This window comes from Manis pentadactyla, chromosome 12 (genome assembly GCF_030020395.1).
Source record: "Manis pentadactyla isolate mManPen7 chromosome 12, mManPen7.hap1, whole genome shotgun sequence".
Classification (NCBI taxonomy): Eukaryota; Metazoa; Chordata; class Mammalia; order Pholidota; family Manidae; genus Manis; species Manis pentadactyla.
The window spans coordinates 35,410,116-35,431,822 of NC_080030.1; the positions used below are offsets into that span (position 1 = coordinate 35,410,116).

At 42.3% G+C, this 21,707-nt stretch overlaps 1 protein-coding gene across 2 annotated transcripts in view; it reads right to left on the reverse strand.

The window, feature by feature from the left end:
- The window catches only part of SLC22A3 (solute carrier family 22 member 3), an 85,602-nt gene that overhangs the window by 20,724 nt on the left and 43,171 nt on the right, over positions 1-21,707 (reverse strand). For both annotated transcript variants that reach the window (XM_036886782.2, XM_036886781.2), the window contains exons 2-5: positions 20,781-20,884; positions 18,221-18,375; positions 16,565-16,733; positions 15,577-15,694 (exon numbers count right to left, since the gene is read on the reverse strand). In XM_036886782.2, coding sequence (XP_036742677.2) covers positions 15,577-15,694; positions 16,565-16,733; positions 18,221-18,375; positions 20,781-20,884 — 546 coding nt within the window. The remainder of the gene's footprint in view (positions 1-15,576; positions 15,695-16,564; positions 16,734-18,220; positions 18,376-20,780; positions 20,885-21,707) is intronic.

Consider the following 21,707-nt stretch of genomic DNA (forward strand, 5'->3'; position numbering starts at 1 on the left):
GGGTCTCAGCCCCCCAGCACCCCGCGGGTCTGCCGCGGGCAGGGGAGCAGAGCCGGGCCCAGCAGCCTCACCTGCAGCCTTGCAGGGTCACCGGGGTGTTACCAGCTGGCGGCCTCTCCATCAGTTGCCAGGTTTCATAACGGAAAGTGAAGCCACTGAGAAGGAGGGATTTCTCCAGCCTTGAGTCTAACGCTGGGATTCAGCCACTGCAGCCTCCCTACAAGCTCTGTTTTCTAGAAGCTTTTAAACCCTAAGTCTGTGTGAATAAAATATTACTTGGGAACTTGGGGCTCACTGATTTGGAGGACCAGGGGCCACCTTCAAAGTTACACTACCCTCTGATGAACAGTGACTGTGGAGGGGTATGTGGAGGGGGCTTGGTGAAGGGGGGAGCCTAGTAAACATAATGTTCTTCATGTAACTGTAGATTAATGATAGCAAAATAAATAAATAAATAAATAAGTAAAAGTTAAACTACCCTCAGGCCTCTTATGCAAGCACCAGGGGCTGAAGGCTGGGCGTGGGAGGGGGTACCGCGTGACTGCCGCGTATGCCCATGACGCCCCCACCAGGCGCGCCAGCTTCGCTCAGATTAAGGAAGCACCCGAAGGACAGTCCAAGTGTAAGTGTGCCAAGTGTGCCCTGGCCTGCTTCTAGGTGGCAATAGTGCCGCCAATATCCATGAAAGAGAATTCTTCAAGTGACCAGTAGTGCTTCTGGGAATTTAAAAACCTCATTATACTTTAAAAGTAGATAAAATATTTACCATACAGAGTTCACCACAACCAGCCCCGTCCAGTAAAAATAGAGTGTGAGACACATGTCAGTTTAAGTGTTCTGCAAGTCACATTAAAAAAGGTAAAAAGAAACAGGAAAATAAATTTTAATAATATGCTTAACATATTAAAATTATTATTTAATCTATACCAAATATCATTCCAACAGGTAATCAATATGAAATTAATGACAGATGTGCCTTATGTCATACTAAGTCTCTGAAGTGCGCTACCAGTTGACTCTTACAGCCCATCTCAGTTCAGACTAGCCACGTTTCTGGGTTCCATGGCTGCATGGGGCTAGCAGCTACCATACTGGACAGAGCAGGTCCAAACAGCCTCAAGCCTAGCCAGCTCTTTTGTTAGGATGCCCTGTAGAGAAGATATTTATTCCATTCCCTGGAGTCTGGCCTGAGAGAGTCCCCCCGCCTCCGCAGCTGGGCACGCTGCCTAGAACAGTAAAAGTGCATCTAATGGGAGGTCTCCCCAGGGATCTAAATGCAGCCTCAGTGTTAGCAAAGGTTAACGGGTTGCAGCTATGGGTCACATGTTGGAACATTTCTTAATTTCTCAAGAATAAATCTTAAAGATTTTTTTTGTTTGGGGGGTGGTGTTAAAAGAAAGAGAGGAGAGAATGTTTTTTCTGCTCTCAAACTCAAACCCTAAAGATTCAGAGTGTAGGTGATGTTAATGGGCTGAAGTAAACACATCAGTGTCGATAATGATAATTACTGACACAGAAAAGTTCTCAAATGCTAAAGAACGTCCAGTGTCTTAAACCATAGTCGCTTGTTTGCATACACAGTGGTTTAGTTCTCTGAATAGGTAAGTGAGTATCCATAAATCCCAATTTAGCCAAGGGTGGTTTTTGAAGAGGATGAAAAAGCTAGTGAGCGAATTAGAGCAGGCATACCCCACCCATCAACACTCTTCTCCATCATTTGTTTTTAGTCTTCCATATGCTTCAGAAACTGCTTTAATAAGAATAAAGTCTTTAACACAAAAATAATAGAAAATAACCCCCTGGAATGCTTGCTCCTTACTAGTTGGGGGAGTATTTTGCACCCGCTTCTGTCAGCCCTTGCCTACATCCAGTTTGAGCTCTCGGTGTTCAGGTGTTTGCATGATTCCAGTAAAAACTGCAGCTTTGCTCAGTTAGATTCCTGGCAGGTTATCTTTCTGCCTGGGCATGGGAGTGTAAGGCACTCCTGCCACTACTCTGGGTTGGCAGCCCTTTCTGTACAGGCTCAGGACAGCCAGGTAACATCAGGTCCTGCCATGCCAGTGCCCAGGGCCATGGGGATGGGGCGAGTCCAGCACCATATTCTTGGAGGCCCTCAGGTGTCCTGCCATCTTTCTTGGGGGCCTGGGCCCTCTCGTTTTCCTTCAGACAGTTCTCACCAGCCCCTCTGCAAGCAAAGGCCCTGGCACTCCCCATGGGCTGGTCCACAGGCCATTTGTCCGAGTTCCTGCCCTGAACTGGCCCCGGCCCCGGCTGTGGCATGGGGAGGCCTGGCTGCCCTTCTGTTTCCTCCACAGCCATGTGCTCCCTCCGATCTCCGTGTGCATGAAGCTGTGCTTTCTCTGATTGGGAGACAGGTCTTCCTATTCCCTATTTTCCATAAGAACTTTTAAAATTGTGTTTGCACTTTGGCCATATTATTTTTTTGACCATTCTTAAAGGTGAAGCCTATTTTGCAGTAACGATGAACTGAAAAGCATTTGCGTCCCTGAGCCAGTGTTTCCAAACTGAATCTGTATTATTAATCATTTTTTTCTTTCAAAAAATGGTACACATTAGCAGTGCTTGGAAAATATTTTTGGTTCCTCACCCCATTACACCCCATTACAGGATTGCTCTTCTTGGCCCTGGAGAGTGGGTGGGGCTACCTACTCAAATCTGCCAGGGACTTGTGAGCATTTAATTGGTAAAGCAAGACCGTGCAGACCTCTCTCTTTCTGTGAGGGTCTAGGTGGTAGCTATGAAGACAGCCTCGATTACAGGACCGGCAACAAGGGGAGGAGCCCCCAGGGAACCCACACCGCACAGACAGCGACTCTTCCCTTGTCCCCAGCTCTTGAGATTTCAGTAGTGTTTGTTACACACTCCCAGCTTATCCTGAGTGATGAAGTGTCCATGGATTTCTCACGTTTACCCCAAAATCCTCTGGTCCACACCTTTTTCTTGATAGGAATTTATATGCTAAGTACTAAGTTTCTATTTTGAAGTAGTTAAACTTAGACTCTTCAATTTAAATTTGGAAAACTGCAGTTTTTATGATTTTGTTGGTTTCTTATAATGAATAAGTCCTTCTGATAAAAATCATACCACTGAAACTCCTAAAAAAATAAATGAGGACTATTTATTGCATTTTTAATTAATAGGCACTAATCAATTTATCACAGGAATAAGCATAAAAGTGCAACACAGGGCTCACAGAAAGAGCTCTGGGTAGAACTGCCATCCTGCTGAAGATGTTTAGCTGAAAGCTGGTGCTGATGTTCAGGTAATGGAAAAGTTGACAGATCTAATGTCAGCCCCCAGTAGGTCTAATGAAGGTATTGGTGGGGGCTAAAATTCAACACATTAAGAAGTGTGCTCATACACACCACCTCCTTTTGAGAGGTACAGAAGGTAGACACTGTTGCCTCAGTAAGCCTAGTTTTTTAAAGAAATGCTTGAGCTTCTTGGGGGAGCAATCAAATTCCCTGCTACCTCTGTATTACTCATGTTTAACCTTGGAAAAAAGTACTTCTGCTTTATTTAAGCGATGAATAGCTAGAGAATGAATCCAGAATCATAAAGTGTGCATAAGAGGATGATATGTGTTTAGGGCATTTTCTAACAAAAGCATATTTATCTTGTAAGGCCAAGACTGTGAGGATGACTGTTTGGTAGCTGTCTACAAATCTGAGGTCGACATGTAATGGCTGCGTGTCTGTGTCTTCAGCCTTACCGACCCTCACAAGTTTGCTCCATTTTCTGATAAGCCCAGTGACTTGTCCATATCTTAGCTAATATCTGCAGCACAGAAGCACATGTTTAAGTTACTAATGATTGGGTTTAAAATAGGCAGGTTTTAGATCGTAAACTAATTCAGACTCAGAAACAGCTCCTGATCTGCTTCTTAGCTGGTGCTCAGAGAACTGGCTCAGTACTGAGACCAGTTAAGGCGGCTCTCTACTTGAACGTTAAAACACTGGTAGAGTCTAGATAAACTCAGGCCTGAAGGTGACAGTCAAAGTCATGAGCTCATAGGAGAATGAATATCTTTGTGACCCTTGGGTGTAGAAGAATAGTTCTTAAACAAAACCCATAAAACAATCAAGTGAACATAAACACTGATTTGACTGTATCAAATTAGTTTGAGGATTTCTGTTCAGTGAAGAAAATAACAGACAAAGATAATGGGTGTCTAACACATTGAGAGGAAGATGCTTGCAGTGTCCAAAACCAGTAAGGGGGTAATGCTTAGAATATGAGAGGAGATTCTGTAAGTTGAAGGAGACAAATACCAGAAAATCCAATAGACAGGGGCAAGGACATGGGGTGGAATCTAGAGAGGAGAAATCCAAATAGCAAAGTAACAGGCATAAAGACGTGCCAGGTCTCATTAGCCAGAGATGTGCAACGTAAAATACTCAGGAGGCTGGGCAAAATGAGAAGATTGGAAAATACCAAATGCATATGTAGGTGAATGGGACACTGGGTGGGTGGATACAGAATCTCGTGCTACCTAGGGCATTAAGCTTGCATGCATCCCAGGACCCAGCAAGTAGTTCCACTTCTAGACATTATAGCCCATGGGAAACCTCACAAAGGTTCGAAGGGGACAGTATGAAAACATTTATCACAATGGTTGGAGGCGACCCAGGTGCTTATCATGAGAGGATGGAGCGGTGAAACAGAGCAGATGGCATTGATGGAACCTCATGGAGCACTCACACGTGAGCAGGACAGGCAGACATTTTAAGATACAGCTGTGTGTAAAAGTCAGAAAAGAAACAAGATCTAGAATAGCATGATGCTGTTTGTGTAATCTAAACACACTCCCCCAACAAGCTGTAGTTTATATGGGCACATGAATATCAGAGGGCAAATGTTAAGCATATTTGATTGTAAACCTGTTACAGGAAAGAGTGGGGAGAGAGGAGAGAGGGAAAATAGAACCAGGCAGATGTGAGAGGGACCCTGCCCAGCCCACTGACGGCCGTGCCTCGCAGAGAGGCATCATTAACTCTGCCCTCAAAGAAAAAGGACAATAACTGAACAACCTCCGACAAACTAACTGGAGTCGGAATTTCCTCTGTTTTCAGCGCTTCCACATTTGCCAACTATCCACACTTTGCCTTCCTTCCGTAACTCAGAAAGCCCTTAGTTTCGTGTTTGTTACTTGAGTTTGGGGCGTAGAGACACTTTCCCAAAGCAAGTCAAGCACAGGTGAACAGTTAAAAGAGCAGCTGGCATGCACCTCAATAAAAACCTGTCTTTGGAGTGCTTGGAATTTGCAAGCTGCTCCCTTTTCCATTTCTTAATTTGCAAAATAGTTTTTACGTAGGGTTACTTATCGTTCATGGGTATGTCCTTTATTGTTCAAGACAGAATTGTCTTTAGAGAGGGAGGAGATGTTTTTGTGTGCAAGCCACTTGTAGGTGGCCCATGCCACCCCTGCAATTCTGATATTTGAGGATTTTCATCCTGAACCATGTTCGGTGTCATGGCTTGACTCTGGCCCACAGGAGTGTGCATCAGTGTTATGTTGAATGCACCCCTTAACTCTGAACCGTGTGACTTGTTTTATTATATTCCAACAAATACATAGGTTAGTTTCCATTAACAGGAGGGAGAGTATTGGTGAGATCCAACTAGACTATCTATTTATAAACAAATGTAATCGAACTTAAAACACACTGAAATGGTTTTTGGAAAGTGGTTTCCAAACACTACACATGAGATTTCAGCTGTCCTTCAACTTTAAGTGAGAAGAAAAATTGATATTTAGTTCTATTAAGTGAGTTCTATATGGTGAAAGTGAGTATACTTGGATAGGTAAAGAATTATTGATAGGAGGAGACTTGGAACAGCTCAAAAAAAGAGAAAAAAAAGGAAAAAGAAAAGAAACTATAGAGAATTGGAGAAAATATAAGGTGTCTTGAATGTATGTTGGGAGATATTTTTGAAAGTGAATATTGCACAGAGGTTGTTTAAAAAGTAGGTGTTTTGAACACAGTGCTCACAACTATTTGCTGACCCAATCGATGAACTAGTGAACACAAACCCTGGCCACACTGTGTGTGTCACTCTGCTGTTTCTAGGATGGCCTCATGTCAATTACATTTAAATGTTTTTCTAAACATGTGGTGACTAAAGAAAATACTCTGTGATTCCATTTGTAATGTGAAAAATATTTTCACCGCAATGATTAATGATCCGCTTGTTGAATTTAGGAGGCTGGCTATTTTTAGACAACAAAGCCTAGCAAAGAGTTTACAGAACTGGAGGAGGAAAGGAGACTGTAAGAAATGCTACATGAAGGAGACTGTGCTTCACTCAACATCCATCAAAACTCTGTTCCCTGCTAAGGTTAGAGCAGCCGATATAAACACAGCACGCACACCGCTATGGGTTGCACATTGAATACCTGAGTAGTCTTTAGTAAAACGTGTCTAAGTTCGATCTCCAGGAGAAGTATTTAAGCCTGGAGATGATACACAGTGGTCAAAACAGGAGGGCAAGTAACTTCAACCCTATGGCACTCCGAGCTTAGCAGTGATTGTGCCGTGTATTCATTCAGAAAGCCTTCCTCAGCCTTCCTCCAGATCTGAACTATTAGTGATGTAAGGGCTCTGAAATGTGAGCAGGGAAGAAAGCAAGGGTCCACCTGTGACAGGGAGGAAGGTGACTACACCAAGTTGCTCCACTCTTCCTACTTAACTACCTGTAGGACATGTCCCTGAGATCAGTGTAAGAGCAAGAATATAATGTTTTTATTCTGAATCTTACTTTTATATTTTTTTTACTCTGAGTTTTATTTTACTGAATAAAAAATGGGAATGACTCTTGGAAGTTGTCAAGAATTCTGTTTGTTGAGACTCTATGGGGTTCGTCGGCTTTTCCATGACTTTGGAAACTCAGGCAACAGTTGTGCAACAGATGGAGACTACTCCTATTCATGCTTACAGATCAGTGACTCTTTTTTGAGTATGAGAACTTCTGATTAATGTTAAGAATTTAATGGTTGCCCAATGATAGAAACTGTGCTTTTAACTTTTGTTCTTTGAGACCACACAGTGACACAAGTTTCCTATGAACTTAATAACACCTTTCAATGCATTAGTAATTATTAAACATACCTACATACATCTTCATCTGAAAAAAATAGTACATATTTATCCGAGATGTATTTATTCATTCTACACACAAGGCTTGGTTGCAAAGAATTTGCAAACTTTTGCAATAACTCCATGGTCCCCAAGGATCTCCAATGGGACAGACTGCCATGTGATTTTCCATCAGCTCTGGGGCTGAGGTTATAGCTGCTGGGAGACAGAAGTGTGCTTGCGAGAACACTGCAACCTGCTGGGCAGGACTTCCTTTCTGGCCACCCTCCATGCCTGTTAGTAGGGAAGGTGACAGAGTTTTGCTTTTACATGAAAGTTTCCTCTAGCAGAACAAGTGACCTTGGTTCTGGCCCTTTCTTCACACCCCCTATGCTCTTCTCCTGTGAAGACTGTAAAGACAACTCTACTCCTTCAGACCACCTGAGGGAAGCTGCACCCACTCTCTGGAGAAGGAAGGCTTCCTTGCAATCAGGTCTCCTTTCTGTACATTAAAATATACCTCTGCCCCTCCAATAGCACCAAATTCAAAGAAAAAAGAAAACCAGATCCATATTAGCTGTTCTAAGCCATGAAACCTAGCCATCTCTGGATTGCGTGGCCTAGTCCTATTTGCAGGCCCACAGGAGGCAGTTTGCTATAGTAACACACCCCTGCTGGTCTTCATCCAGCCATCTGACTGCCTCTCTACAGAGGAGAGGAGTTATCCCACACAAATCTAGCACCTGGTACCTGCCACACATCTTCCTGGAGGGGTGGGAACAAATGGATCTCGGTGTTTCCCCCCTTGTTGTAGCCCCTGGAGCACAATTTTCTGCTGTACTTATCTGCAGCAGAGGAGCATGTCTGTGTGCACAAGTCCACTGAGCCCTGGAGAACTGAAATGATTCCACCTAATCGAAGGCCACATCTCTTTCCTTTCCCTTAGTATTATTTCATGAAGAAAGGCAGTTTTCCTGGTGGGTGGAAGATCAAGCAGGCAGCACTGTCATGGTGACAGCAGCTCTGATTAGGAATAATGCCCCGGAATTCCTGCTAGGTAGCTGGCCGTGCAGGATTTTGGAAGTCATACCCACCATTGCCTCCATGGCAGGGAGCTAGTATTTTTCTCCTTTATTCACATGAGGGAGGCACAGCAATTTGGGTCGCAGAGACTGGTTTTGCCAAAAACACAAGAATGGGCCAAGTGGCACAGAAACAAAGAGCTTGAGAAAGCCGACCACGTCCCTCTCTCACACAGACAGGGTGAGAAAATCTCAAAGACTGTGTTAGAAGGCTGTTCTCCTGGCAGGGGCTCAAACAGCAAAAGCAAACTCACTCCCCTGTGTCACTGGGGAGAAATGCAGAATGAAAGGAATCAAATGAGGCACTTGCACAATTCCCACAAAAGAGAGCAACCGACATTAACAGAGTGAAATAAGCCTGTGTAGCTGATTTTGTTTTCTGTGTTAATTAATTTTGTTTGAAATGCCACCAGGGCTTGGGCTGGGCCAGAAAGAGGCGCATGCCCCTCTGCACACCACTAGGGCATTGTGCCTGGCAGGGGGGAGCCTGTCGCTAAAAGGCAAGGCTTGGTCTTTGAGGAGGAAGAGGGGAGAAGTCCATGATTCCCAGCTTACATAACTAATGAGTGACTCCTTGAAATGACTCTAAATGTCACTATGCAAAGCTTGGAGCTCTGCCCGCGTGTCATAATTCACAGTCTTGCCTGTGAGGTTTGCAGGGATCTCAACAGAAGGGAGAGCAGACCTGGTGTGAAGGGACAGGACTTTGGCTCTGCACTGTGCCCAGAAAGCAGAGGCTGGTGGAGAGGCCAGCTGGTGATGGCGAGGGCAGGCCCAGGTCTTCTGAGGCCCCCACACTGCCTCAGAAGTCAGGGACCATGTAGAGAAGGGGTTTCCAGCAGCAGTGGCCTCGAGAAGAGCAGGTGCCAGCCATCAAGAGGGCACAGCCTCCAGCTTTAAGACAATGGATGAGTGAAGACATAGGCGACAGGACCCTACTTTCAGGAGATAGGACAGGCAGAAATTAAGTAGGCAGCCAGGGCCCCAGTCAACAAGCTACGGTTTAAGACTAGATTAAGAACTAGAATAGAAACTGGGAATTAGGCAAACTTACACATTAAAGGCACACTTTTTCATGTTTATCATATGTCAACAAAGTGGTTTAAAAAACGGACTATCACTTCAAGTTGGAACTTCAAATAAAGGCCAGAAAGTTAGAACAAACAAACAAACCAGGAATTATGGAAAAAGCTGCTGAGGAAAGGAAGAGAGAGGAAGCCTGGTAGGCACAGGGGGCCCAGCTGTTCGCCTCTGACACTGGGCAGAGTCCCGCAGGCAGCTTCCAGGCCCAGCCTCTGGTCAGGTCAGGATGCCCACTACCTTCTTGCAGGCATCGGGTCCATCAGTGGGTGGGGAGGGACTTGTGAACCAACAAATGTCAATCTTTGTCATTTGCAATCAATCAGTCTTCCTCTGAGCTTAGCCAGGAAGGCAAGGACTGACACCATCACCAGGTGGCCAGTTTTTCCTAGTTTGCCTGGGACTGTCTCAGGTTCAGCTCTGAAACTCCCACATCCTAGGAATCCCCTGAGTCCTGGGCAAATAGGAACAGCTGGTCACCCTACAGTCACCATCTGAGTCCAGTAGGTGATCTGGGTTCCAGAGATCCAATTCCTCATTAGTAATATGTCATCAGACACCAGATTGACTGCTGTGATTGAACATGCTGAGGCTCTCCTGTCACACTTCTGATGAGTTTTTTTGAACTTTAACTTGTATTTAAATAACATTGTAAGGTTTGACCCTTAAAGGTGTGGCCCAGTTATTTCAAGAGGACCTCTGGAAGATGAGTGTGAGGTAGTGGGGGAGAAGCCCTCTCTCTCCAGGTTCAAAATGCTGCTCTTTGGGGAAGTGTCCCTAAATGCTGCCTCACCTGTCCAAGGTGGTAATCTCATTCTTTAAGAGATGTGTCACTTAGATTCCTAGTTCAATTAAAGCCATATGGTGCTCTGGACCATCCTCCCTACAATATGTGAACAGGTTAAATGGAAATCCACTGGATGACTGTGGGCTGAATTTCCTTCAGTGGAAGGGTTACCATTTAGTCACCTAACTGGGGAAAGGAGCTCACTCCAGATTCAACAGTCCATCAGTACTGTTTTATGGCTTTTTAAAAAAATTATAGCATAAATCTTCTTTCCTTTTCAGGCAATATTGTCTTATTTTTAAAAAGTTAAAGACATGGGAACTACTTAGAATAATTCATTTAAATATAGGCCATTTACAGAACTCAGGCTATTTCCAAAAATGTATTTAACTGGAGTACTATTAAATTAATTGTCAGCTCCAAAGGTGCATTTTATATTTGGTATATGAAGTGTCCTGACATTTCTTAGGCATTCAAGAATATGCAAAATTAAAGCTAATGTAGTAGTATTCATATTACAATAATCATTTTTAAGTGTCATCTTTAATGAACCAGCATCATTTATTCTGTGTGAAGGCAAAGAATGAAGATTGACCTCTGTTAAGGGAAAGTGTTGTATGAGTTTCCAGGGACTTTCTTTCCAATATCTCTTACTATTTTCTAGACTCACCCTTTCCCCTCTCTTGACATGAGCGCTGGACTGGAGGCCCCCTGGGGCATTGCCTGGACCTAAACCACTTTCTTTGGCTCATTTGAAGTGAATTCCATACAGAGAGTGTTCAAGTCCCAAGTCTCAGAGAAGAATAAAACAGTTAACAATTAACGAAGACTGCACGATTGGATACAACCCTGATGGGCTTCGTGGCAGCCAGAATCATGATGTGGTTCCTCTTTTGGGGGAATAAAAATTATTCCTAAAAATTCCCATCTGAGAGGAAATGTCAGAAACAGACATTCCCAAAGCTGGAAAGTCCCTCTTTGCAAAAAAATTGGGTGTTTGTGTGACAGTTCATTAAAATAGAGAAAAAATGCCAGCTATGAAAGTTGGAAGTCTCTCTGGTCACTAAGGTCATCTAAAAATTGGCCTGGCACTTTCTAATGAGATTTTAATCTCTTCTATTTTGGAAATATATCAAAGGTGGGATCATTTATATTGACAATGACCCCTTTGGGACCAGAAAACTGAAATTTCAGTTCCTTGATGTCACCTGAACTTGCCATCCAGGGAACTGCTCATGAGCGTGTTCATGCCTAATGAGTATTGATGTAACCTCTGTTACTTACATTTCAATAGCTGTAGATTAGCTGTCAACAATGGCCCACATAGGTACCATAAAGATAAATAAATTACAGTTGTCTCTTATAGGTTTGTTGGGCCAAAAAAACATAACAAATCACTAACAAATATGGATACATTCAGTTCTGCCATTTAGAGGCTCTGTTAACTAGAGTTGTAACATACTATTTTCCATGACCATATCCCACACAAAGACATGAAATGGAGGAGTAGGGAAAGAAGAGGGATCTTGAGGATAAGGGACTTCAAAATCCTTAAAAAAAAAAAAAAAAAGTAAAACCAAAGCCACTGCCATATTACTACCTATGTAGTTGTATAATCTTGGTCAGTATGTGACAATACACTATTTAGTCAGTGCATCAGTCAGTTAAATAATGCTACATAACAACCACCAATCTTAGTGGCATAAAATACTAAGCACTCATTTAGCTCATATGTTTGTGGGTTGGCTTGGGAGACGGCTGATCTGGGTTTGGGGAAGCTTTGCTAGAACAGCTCACTCCAAATGCCACTCAGACTCCTCTGGGGCCAGTTGGTGAGCCTGGGAATATTCTCCTCATGGGGATGGATGAAGCACAGAGATAAAGCCCAACCACACAAGCACATTTCAAGACTCTACTGCACCACCTCTGGTAACCCTACCACCAGCCAAAGCAATTCACATGGCCAAGCCCAGGGTCAAAGGGCAGGACAAACACTCCACCCACCATGAGAACAAAGCAAATGACATGGCCACGCCCCAAATCAATGAAGCCGGGAAGTATTTTCACCCAGTGGACATGAGGGGGAGGATGTGACTATTTCAAACAGTAACCTAATCTACCACAATCCAGTGTCATCTAGAAAACCAAAAATGTGTTGAATTGCTAAATCTGATTCTGGCCATTGAACCAGTATAATTATGATTGGCTACATTAATTGCTTTAGCTGCAAAAGCAAACATCCTCAAATCTCTGTAGCCCATGGAGACACAATTAGCAGACCGTAGTGTATTGAGGAAATAATGATTTCTGGGTCACATTACATAGTGGTCACAGGTCAGCTTTGCAGGTCTGTTCCAAGCTGTAGGCTTTCTTGTGCTGAGACCCGCTGAAGGAGCAGCACCAGCCTGGGACTGCTGTTCTTGTGGCCGACGGGAAGAGCATGAGGGCTGTCAGAAACTCGTGGTGCCTTCACAGCTTCTGCTGGAACCCATTCCCTCCCACCGCTGCTCCTCAGGCAGCCAAGTCGGGGGGACAAGCCTGACTCAGTGAGGCAGCATCCCAGCCTGCACAGGGGCACTGCTGCAAGTCCACGGCCATGAGCAGTGGGGTGAGACCCTCTTACCGAGAGGGGTGAAGAGCTGGGAACACCAACACAGCCTACCACTGACAGCACCACTTCATGATGAGAACAGGGCACTCGGAAACAATCCCAGCTCTCCACCACTAACCAGCAGACCTGGTCTACTACTATGAAAAGCTTGAGCACTCTCACATACTTGCCCACTCCTTATCTATTTTGACAAGCAACACTTTTAGCCTTGGGGGCAATGGACACCTCTTCAGAGGAGTGTTGCCATTCAAGGCACCATCCATCCATACACACCATGCTATGACGTGTCTACTGCATGCGAACACGAAGCTGGGTTGATCAGCAATGGACTAAGTGTAAGGCGAGCGACAACCCACTACAAGTAACAGGCAGGAAGTAATGTCAAACTGATGCCCCCCAAAATTTAACTGCAACCTGTAAGAACTTTGCCTTATGGACAAAACTGAGAGTGTGGCCAAAGCAGGAAACAGTTGTCCCACTGGTGTGCTCTGTTGGAGGGTGACTGTGCAAGCCTTGAAAGCCATTGGGAGCCATGTGCGCTCTGGCTGTGCCTGTGTTGTAACTATTGGGGACTTGCCAACAGTGTGGTCTTGTTTTTTTAAAGGGTGCCTTAAAAACTGCAGCATGCGAGTGCACCATGTAGGTGTCTAAGCTAATCATCCTTCTATGTGGGGTAACTACGTAGTGTTGAACATCTACATGACTTCAACCCACTTGCCTCGTTTGCATTGGTTTTTGATTTTTGGACTTTTCAGTGAATAATAGTTACACTGATGGTGCATTCAGGGAGCCCGAGGTTCTCACCACCTATATCCTACCTTCTAAGAGCTATGGCTTCGACAGAGTCAGGGGCCAGCTGGGAATTTTGGCAAATGGAGCATAGGGACAGTAAAACAAAGAGCCAGAGTTTATTCACCCTTGAAATGAGTAACATTCACATGAACTGTAACTGAGATTATTTATAGGACAACCAACCCATAAAATAGTCCAGCTGGTTGAATGTTGGAATCAAATTTATCACATGTATTTCTTCCCATAGCCTCCTTCCACCTACAACTTACAGGGAATACAAGAGACAAGGGTCATATTAAATGATCCTAAGAGAGGTAATCAACAAAATACAGACTACAGAAAGCTCTACAGAAAAAACAAAAAACAACCCTAACATTCTTCACCCCCAAAGTTGCAAGGAAAAAGAAAAGAGCAGAGTTTACAGACTGAAGAAGGCTGAGGAGGCTAATCAGCCAATCACAAGGGATGAAATGTTGTTAAGCTCTTAGTGCTGACAGCAGACTCTAGGCTGCTAATTCCCTAGAGAAACTGAAGTCTGACTTCAAGCTTGACTTTCAAATGGAGACCGTCTGTCTAACTGCCTAAAACTAAAGTTAAAAACGTCTTATAAGCCACTGGATCTATATAGGTTCATGATCTTTTACAAGCACAGCCATGTAGAGCATTTAACTACTTCCCTGTTGAAATGATCTCTACAGTGCTACTGAATGAGAAGCAGGTCTGTGGGAGCAGCATTGAACTGGACACTCACGGGATGAGTAACAGCAGTTGCTTTTGGGAATCGTCCTCTGGCATCTCAGCAATGCTTATGATATCACACAACATGCCTGGTTAATGCAGCATCTTCTTCAATAAGCCGTCAGCACACACTATTTTTTCTATATTCTTAAAACCTTGATTTAGATCTTATATATGCTTAGCTCTGGGACTACATGTGCAATGTCTTTAGGACACTACTGAATGAATAGCAAAAACATTCATTTGACTATTAAAACTGACCACAAATGATGTATATATTTGATCCCACTGTGAAGGCAGATGGCTGATGTGGTGCGAACAAGCAGAGAAGGCAGTGGGATATTTTTTTCCTCTAAAAGGAATACTCAGCTCAGATGTGCCCGCTCAAAGCATGACAAGGATAGATTAGTCTTAGTGCTTAAAACTGATCATGTTTTATCTTTATCGTGTAGATTATGATCCGTAAACTTCAAGGTACACCAATAATCTATTTCAATGGTGACAACCGCTCAGTTGAAACCTTAGTAAACACTGCGGCTGCAGCTTGCTGCTTAATGTAAGCGTGAAGGAGGAAGGCAGAAATTCAAATACATCTGAATAAGTTCTGGGGGGCTGGAAGGTTATCAGAACATTTCTGTCAAAACAAACTGAATGTTATGGAGAAACAATGTTAGCAACCTAATAGTCTTCAAGGTTTATATCAAAGATTCGTGCCTTCCCAAAATTCTTCTTAATATTCTTTTCATAATAATCCTTTTGTTACTCTGCATTTGCTGAGTCTTTGCAGATAAAGTCTTGTCACATATTTTTTATTGCTATTCTTTTATTATTCAGGGGTTGCTTCAAATATATGTATATGTTTTCAACTGCACATCAAATCTTCCAAAGGTCAAAGGTTGAACTTTTACCCCCTCCTGCTCCCCGTTCCTCCCGGTGCAGCGATACAGAGGCCCCCACAAGCCTTTGCTTTGCTCAAGTAATAAAATATTACTTTACTGCTCAAGCTCTGATTTGAATAAATGGCATCTCCAAGACTAAATCTAAAAACAAATCTTTCGACTAAATTGAATGGCAGTGAAAGATTTATAGTTGGTGCAATTAAGATGTATGAATGATTAGATACAATGGTGCCTACAGTAAGTAAAGTATAATAACTCAAGTAACTTGGTGTAACTACTAAATTATGGACTAAATGGCCAATTCACCTTGCAGTAATGCTATTAAGACCTCACAATCATTTCTTCTTTAATACGCCCTAAGATTATTCCCAACATATTCTTTTAAGGCAAACTAAAAATGATTTAGTCAGATATTTGGTAATATGGGCAGAAGTGATAGATTAACTCACCCTCTTTAACAATATTTGTTGCTAGTAATAAATAAAATTACCTCTGAGTAATTTGGCGAGAGATATTTCCCATTGCATTTGGCAATGCTCCTCAGAATTTGTAACGCTTTCTCTCCTTTCTTTCGCGTAATCAGCCAGCGGGGAGATTCGGGAACCACCCTATTGAGAAGAAGGCTTCTCTGAGTTACATCTAGGAATTTCAGAACCAAAAAGTTCGTGACTTGAGTTTCTCTATCAAAATAGATCCTGCAATTAGACACAAGTTTAGGAGATTCTGAGAGTTTAGTGTAGGCTCTCTGAAATACAGATTATCTTTGGAAGTTTATAATGGAAGGGAAGAAATGCTCACTTGTCAATGGGATCATTGCTCATAATAAAAATAATCAATATTACATTTTTCTTACAAGACCAGGCTATCCTAGAATATAGAGTCCTCAATTAAACATATGAAAAGAACTGGGATAGAGTGAACATTTAGGAAAAGGTTAAAAACCCAATTTAAGTAAATGGTTTGCCCACATATTAAATTACAGAAGTGGTTAAAATATGTTCAATCCAATAAGAGTCAAATGCATATACCTGGGGCTTTCTGACAACTTGATTTTCTGACGCTCTTAAAATGTTCTTATTCCTCAGAGAATTCCTGAGTAATATTAATTTGCTTAATAGAACACACAGAGGGATGAATTGATTTCATTACATTTAATTTGTATGTTGAAATACTGGCAGAAATGGTTTGTTGCCTTGTCATCTTCATGAAGATGTTACAACATGATAAAACATAATTAATAGTCTATTTACAATGGTGTGTTTCATATTTTATTAATTTTAATAACAACTACAAGTCAGATAATCAATAAATAATCTCTATGACTTCTCCAATATTCCAGAAATTCTCAAAGCCCACAGCCATTCTTGAGATGTTGGAAAATCTCCTTTATTGCTTTCATTTGCATGTTGGTTTAGAAGCACAGATTCTACATGTCCATGGAATGAGAAAAAATTCAGTAATCACCAAAACTACATTACCAGTAATAAAGGAGGAAGAGAAAGTTGGGCAGCGTTATGGCTAGCTGGATTCCTTGCCAATTGGGAATAAAGTAGGCGATTCCAGGGAGAATTATGATCCCGAGGGTGAAGAACATTTGAATCACTATTCCCACAATCCTCCTTTGCTTTGAACCCACTATTTCTGTCACTGAAGGAAAACAAACAGAGGTTAGGGAAGCTCAAGATCAGCTCCAGAATAAACAGACACACACAGACGTGACGCCTGCCACATGCATCAGATTGTTGGAATACTGTGGGACCCAATAAGCTGCGGTGGCTTTGCGCCGGTATGAGGCAGGGGCTGCCCACCCACAGGTGCTCCCCTCACGCATCTCTGCCAGCCAGCAGCTCCTCCTCCACACACAGCCCAGCACTCCTCAGGGCTTATGAGGAAAATACGTGATGGTTTTAGGAAAGCTTAAATGATGGCATTTGAAAGGTCACTGCAATTATCGAAACAGAAATATAATATATTGGTTCGATTTTATCACTGTATCTCTAAAGATTTGCTCACTACACTCTTTAGGAGAGTCAGTATGAATGTTAGACTCTACAAATAATTTTTTCACTATCACAAGATTTCTATCACAGAGTTCTCTCCACAGTGCTGGACTTCTCGTTTATCTGATATTTCTTTAGGAATTACATGGGGGAATTTCCTGCTGGCATCTTTTCTTCCTCCCTTCCCACTAATCAGTGTCTGTCTGTCACTAATTTGATTCTGATCATCCTGGATATGTTGCCTTATTGTTGCCCTAAGATCACAGCTTTGAAAATTCACCTAGACTTGGGTCTCCTTAAAAATGCTTTGATTTCCAAAGTTATCCTTTCTGCCCCAGCCAGTGATAGTCAACCCTGCTAGCACTTTCTCTCCTTCCCTGCCTATTAAAAGACCTTCAAAGGGTCCCCAGAGAGGGAACTGCTTGGGGACAGATTGCCTAGCAGTAGGAGTGGAAGCTCAGAGAGCTGGAGCAGTGATCGAAGAGGACTGTGGGCATTTCCCTGCTCCACACCCACCAGGGCTCTCAGAGTAGGTGGCCCGTCATAGACACAACTGGAAATACAGCCAAAGGCAGCAGCCAGGACTTTTCCCAGTAATACGACCAAAGAGCAAAGGGAAGGTTTTTTTCTTTTTTCGTAACCAGAAGGTCAAACTTTCTAGCTATAGAAGACAGCAAAAGTTCACAAATGAACTTCTCATTTTTAGGTCATATCCCTGCATGGTAAAAAATTCTCCACTTGTCCAGAAGGAACGTATTTAAGAAATAATATTTGAGACCACAGGAATGTCATCTCAAAGTATATCTCAAAACTACCCAGAAAATGCTTTTAAAATGTTTCAAGGAACTATTGAAATTTTTATAAAACCAATCTCTACTAAAACAAAGCTAGAAACCATATGTGATAACAGTGCAGCAGTGCTTAAAAGTGGCTCACCCAGTATTTTGTGATATTCCATACTTGGCTCCCAAAGTAAGACAGTGTTTTAATTTCTAAAGAGTCAGACTGTTGCTCCTGTATCTTCCTGTCCCAGCCACAGAGCCTTGCCGTACCTGCATGAGGCTGACTAGCTGGCACTTCTGAGCCACCTACCTGTGGTTCTCAAACACACAAGGAGGCATAGCAATGACTTACCAATCACGTAGCAAGTCATCCATGTCCCCTTTCCGAACACACCTTGTAGGAAGCGGAAGACCACAAACACAGAGAAATTTGGTGCAAATGCCACCACAATGCCGGCGACACCAACACCGAAACAGGATATTAAGTAAACGACTATTCTGCCGAACCTTTTTGAGAAAGAGACAGGAAGAGATCACCTTAAACGTTCACATCAACACAGTGAAAGAGATTATCATTGTACATGTTTTTCACAGAGGTTTAAGTACAGAAATTTGACTATGCCATCCTCCGTAATTTCATTATTACCCTGTGAAGGATTGAAGACAATTCTCCATTGTGTTTTATAGCAAAATCAGGGCAAATAAAAACATGTGCCTCTGAAATGACATTTAAATTCAAATTTAAAGCACAAAAGGCATCCTTTGGGATTGCAGTTTCCAAAAAAGATGCCCTTCTCCATTACAGTGTTTTTTCACATACAGTCTCCCCAGTGGCACAGATTTGACAATTCCCAGCATTTTGGTGAGTGGAGTCAGAGGAGAAAAGAAGAGAAAGAAGTAGAAATAGTCACTACAGCCAGAAGGTCTGGGCTTCTGTCCCGGCTCAATCACCCACTAGCCATGCGACTGTGTGTAAATGCCATCAGCTACCCAAGATTCAGGTTTCATCTGTTTGCTGGGGTTCTTTTTTTCTTTTTTTCCACCTTTTCTACAGTGAATTTTCTACTGAGTAAAGATAATGTGGAAGCTCCTTACAAATGATAAAGTTCATAACCAGTGTGAGTTGTCCTTAAGCTCTGGATATTATTGTCACCATTCACGTGACTTATAAATAGCTTAGGGAAGGGCACAGGTTATCAAGCACAACATTCTGAGAGTCTGATGATAAATGTTTCAACAGAGTTGTGCCAAATTATTGGCTGGTAAAAGCCTGTCGTCAATGACCTTTAAGAGATTTGATTCAAAGATATCTTCCCATAGAAATTTTCACCAAATTCACACATATGGCATCTTGCTTCAGCCAATGGAGCGGAGGCCGAAGTAGTCTTGGTCTATCTGGGTTTATCGATTCACTTTTCATCCTTCCCACACTGTCCTCTCATAGAAATGTGGTTCATTCAATTGTTCTTTCCTTCAAGGACATAAAGGAGACAAGGATGGTTGGCCCTAAGGAAGGGCAGAATTATTCACATGTCTGTCTTCCTCTGCAAAAGCACCAAGTCATCTCTGAGGACAGCTGCTCAGTCCCCTCCTAGAACATAGGTAGGAAGGAAAAGCACCCCTCTGTCAGCGGAGTCCCTTGAGTTTGGAGATGAGTTGATTGATGGTGAAGGAGAAACATTCAGAAGAAGCAAAGCCTAAAGAAATACATGTTGAAAATACACAGCTCAAATAAAAAACACACCGGCCAGGAGAACAAGAGGCACATGTGGGAGATTAAGAAAGGAAAGGGGAATTGAAAGGCCTACAAGTAGAAACAGTAGACAAAAACACAGATGAAGAGAGGGAAAGGGGGAAAAGCATCTGAGGCAAGAGGGTCGAGGAGAATGCCTCATGCAGGAGTGGGGTGTGAGAGGAAAATAAGAGACAGGCAGAGGGGCAGAAAGAGAAGCCAAAGGTTCTACCCATTTTGAAGTCCTGATCTGGTCAAACTCAGATTATCAACTGGCTGCAAGATTTGGGTCTTGTACTGCCTTGAATGAGCTAAGTAATCACTGTCAGCTTTTCCCGATGCGGTACCCTGAGCACTGTCTGCTGCAAGCGTGGTCACAAGGACCCACCCAGGCGGGGCTAGAGTCACGAGACAACATTCATTCGGACACAGCCAAGGACCCAAGCCCTCCTGTCCTTGTCTGAAGGGGTATAGAGGGATTACTAAGTTACTGCAAGTCTTTTCACAGTTAGAATCGGGATAAAGAAATAGTTCAACATGAATACAATAACCAAAATCAGCAGTGTCTGAAACAGGAATATTTGAATGGAAAACATGACTCTCCTGAATATACACACTCACTGTGTCTGCCAATAACTGGCATATTTATGAATGTTAAATAACAGGAAAAACTCTTGTAATGGTTTTTGGAAAGGACTGTATTTTTTGTTTGTTTGTTTTAAATTTGTAGAATAAAATACAAGAATTTCTTTTTTTTAAATTAGATGAAACAAATTTGGAAGGGGCCAACTAAAGGGTAATTCATGACTAAATTAACCAAAACATAGCCAGTAAATTATTGAAGCACATGGAATCAACTTGGCAGTGTCCAGCCAGTCAGCCGTCAGCCCCGCCATGAAGTCACTGCTGTGCTGTTGCTGATCTGTTTCCACTCAGACCCTTCCAGACCCACTGAGAGCGGCCCCATCCACTTGTACAGTTTAAAGAGTAAGGGGATGCAGTTTAAGAAGGAAGAATTCGTCCAGCCAAAAGTATGAAAGTCATGATTAGAGGAATTAAGGGTTTTTCTTCCCCAAAGTTAGCAAGAAGAGTTTTCTATTAGTTGACATAAAACATATTCATCTCCGCATATGTATGTCATATTCTGGTGATGTCAAATGGCGGTCCTCTCCAGACCTACCTGTCTGCTGCATAACCTAACGTAAACGCTCCAGTCAGGAAGCCCAGGTTGAGGATGGCTTGTGTGAAGTCCAGCATCCACGCGTTGCCACACACGAGGTCAAACTGGGGAAAAAGAAGGAAATGCATGGAAGATGGAGCAATGCTCATCCACAAGATACCTGATCCTTTGTCTAGCTAGATCCGTGATCTTTAAACATCTGGGCTCATATAGTCTTTAAATAAATGTTAAAAATGTATCACATGCATATTTTTACATTGATCTATAAATGTATTCTTTGTTAATTTCAGTAACTGCCAAGGATATTATTTCCAGTACACTATAGGTACTGACCTTTTAAAATTATGTTACATCATTCTTCAGCTATATCCAAGAGTCTAATGCCATAGACATTTGGTTTTTACCATCATCCTCTAAAAACAAGTTCTTCAAAAGTCTCAACTGTGTCAGTATTTTTTCTGTTTGAATTCTTATTTTCATTCCGGCATACTTATATTCTAATATTTTATGTAGAAAATGTTTTATTGTGTTTTGTGTTAATATGTATTGTGTTAATGGTGAGGTAAACAAATATTTTGGTGTGTAATAAACAGTGTATGTAAACTGACATTTAATTTAAAAAAATTTTCCCTGTGCCCATATCTATAAATATTAGAATCCTTTCTGATTGGGCTATAATTACAGTTATTTTTAGACCTTACTTGATAAAAACACAAAATATGATGAATTTTGAAAAATAATTATCACACAGGAGTAGAATTTTATTGGAAATGCACCTCTCCATTTCTAGAAGAATGTAAGAAAGCCTTGGGTTTTCCAGCTGGTTCATGTAATCTGCAGATTAAAAACTGCTTATCACTAGAATAGGTTAGGGTTCCACATCAGTTCTATTCCTGTTTTACATTTTTATAAATTTATGTGCCAAGA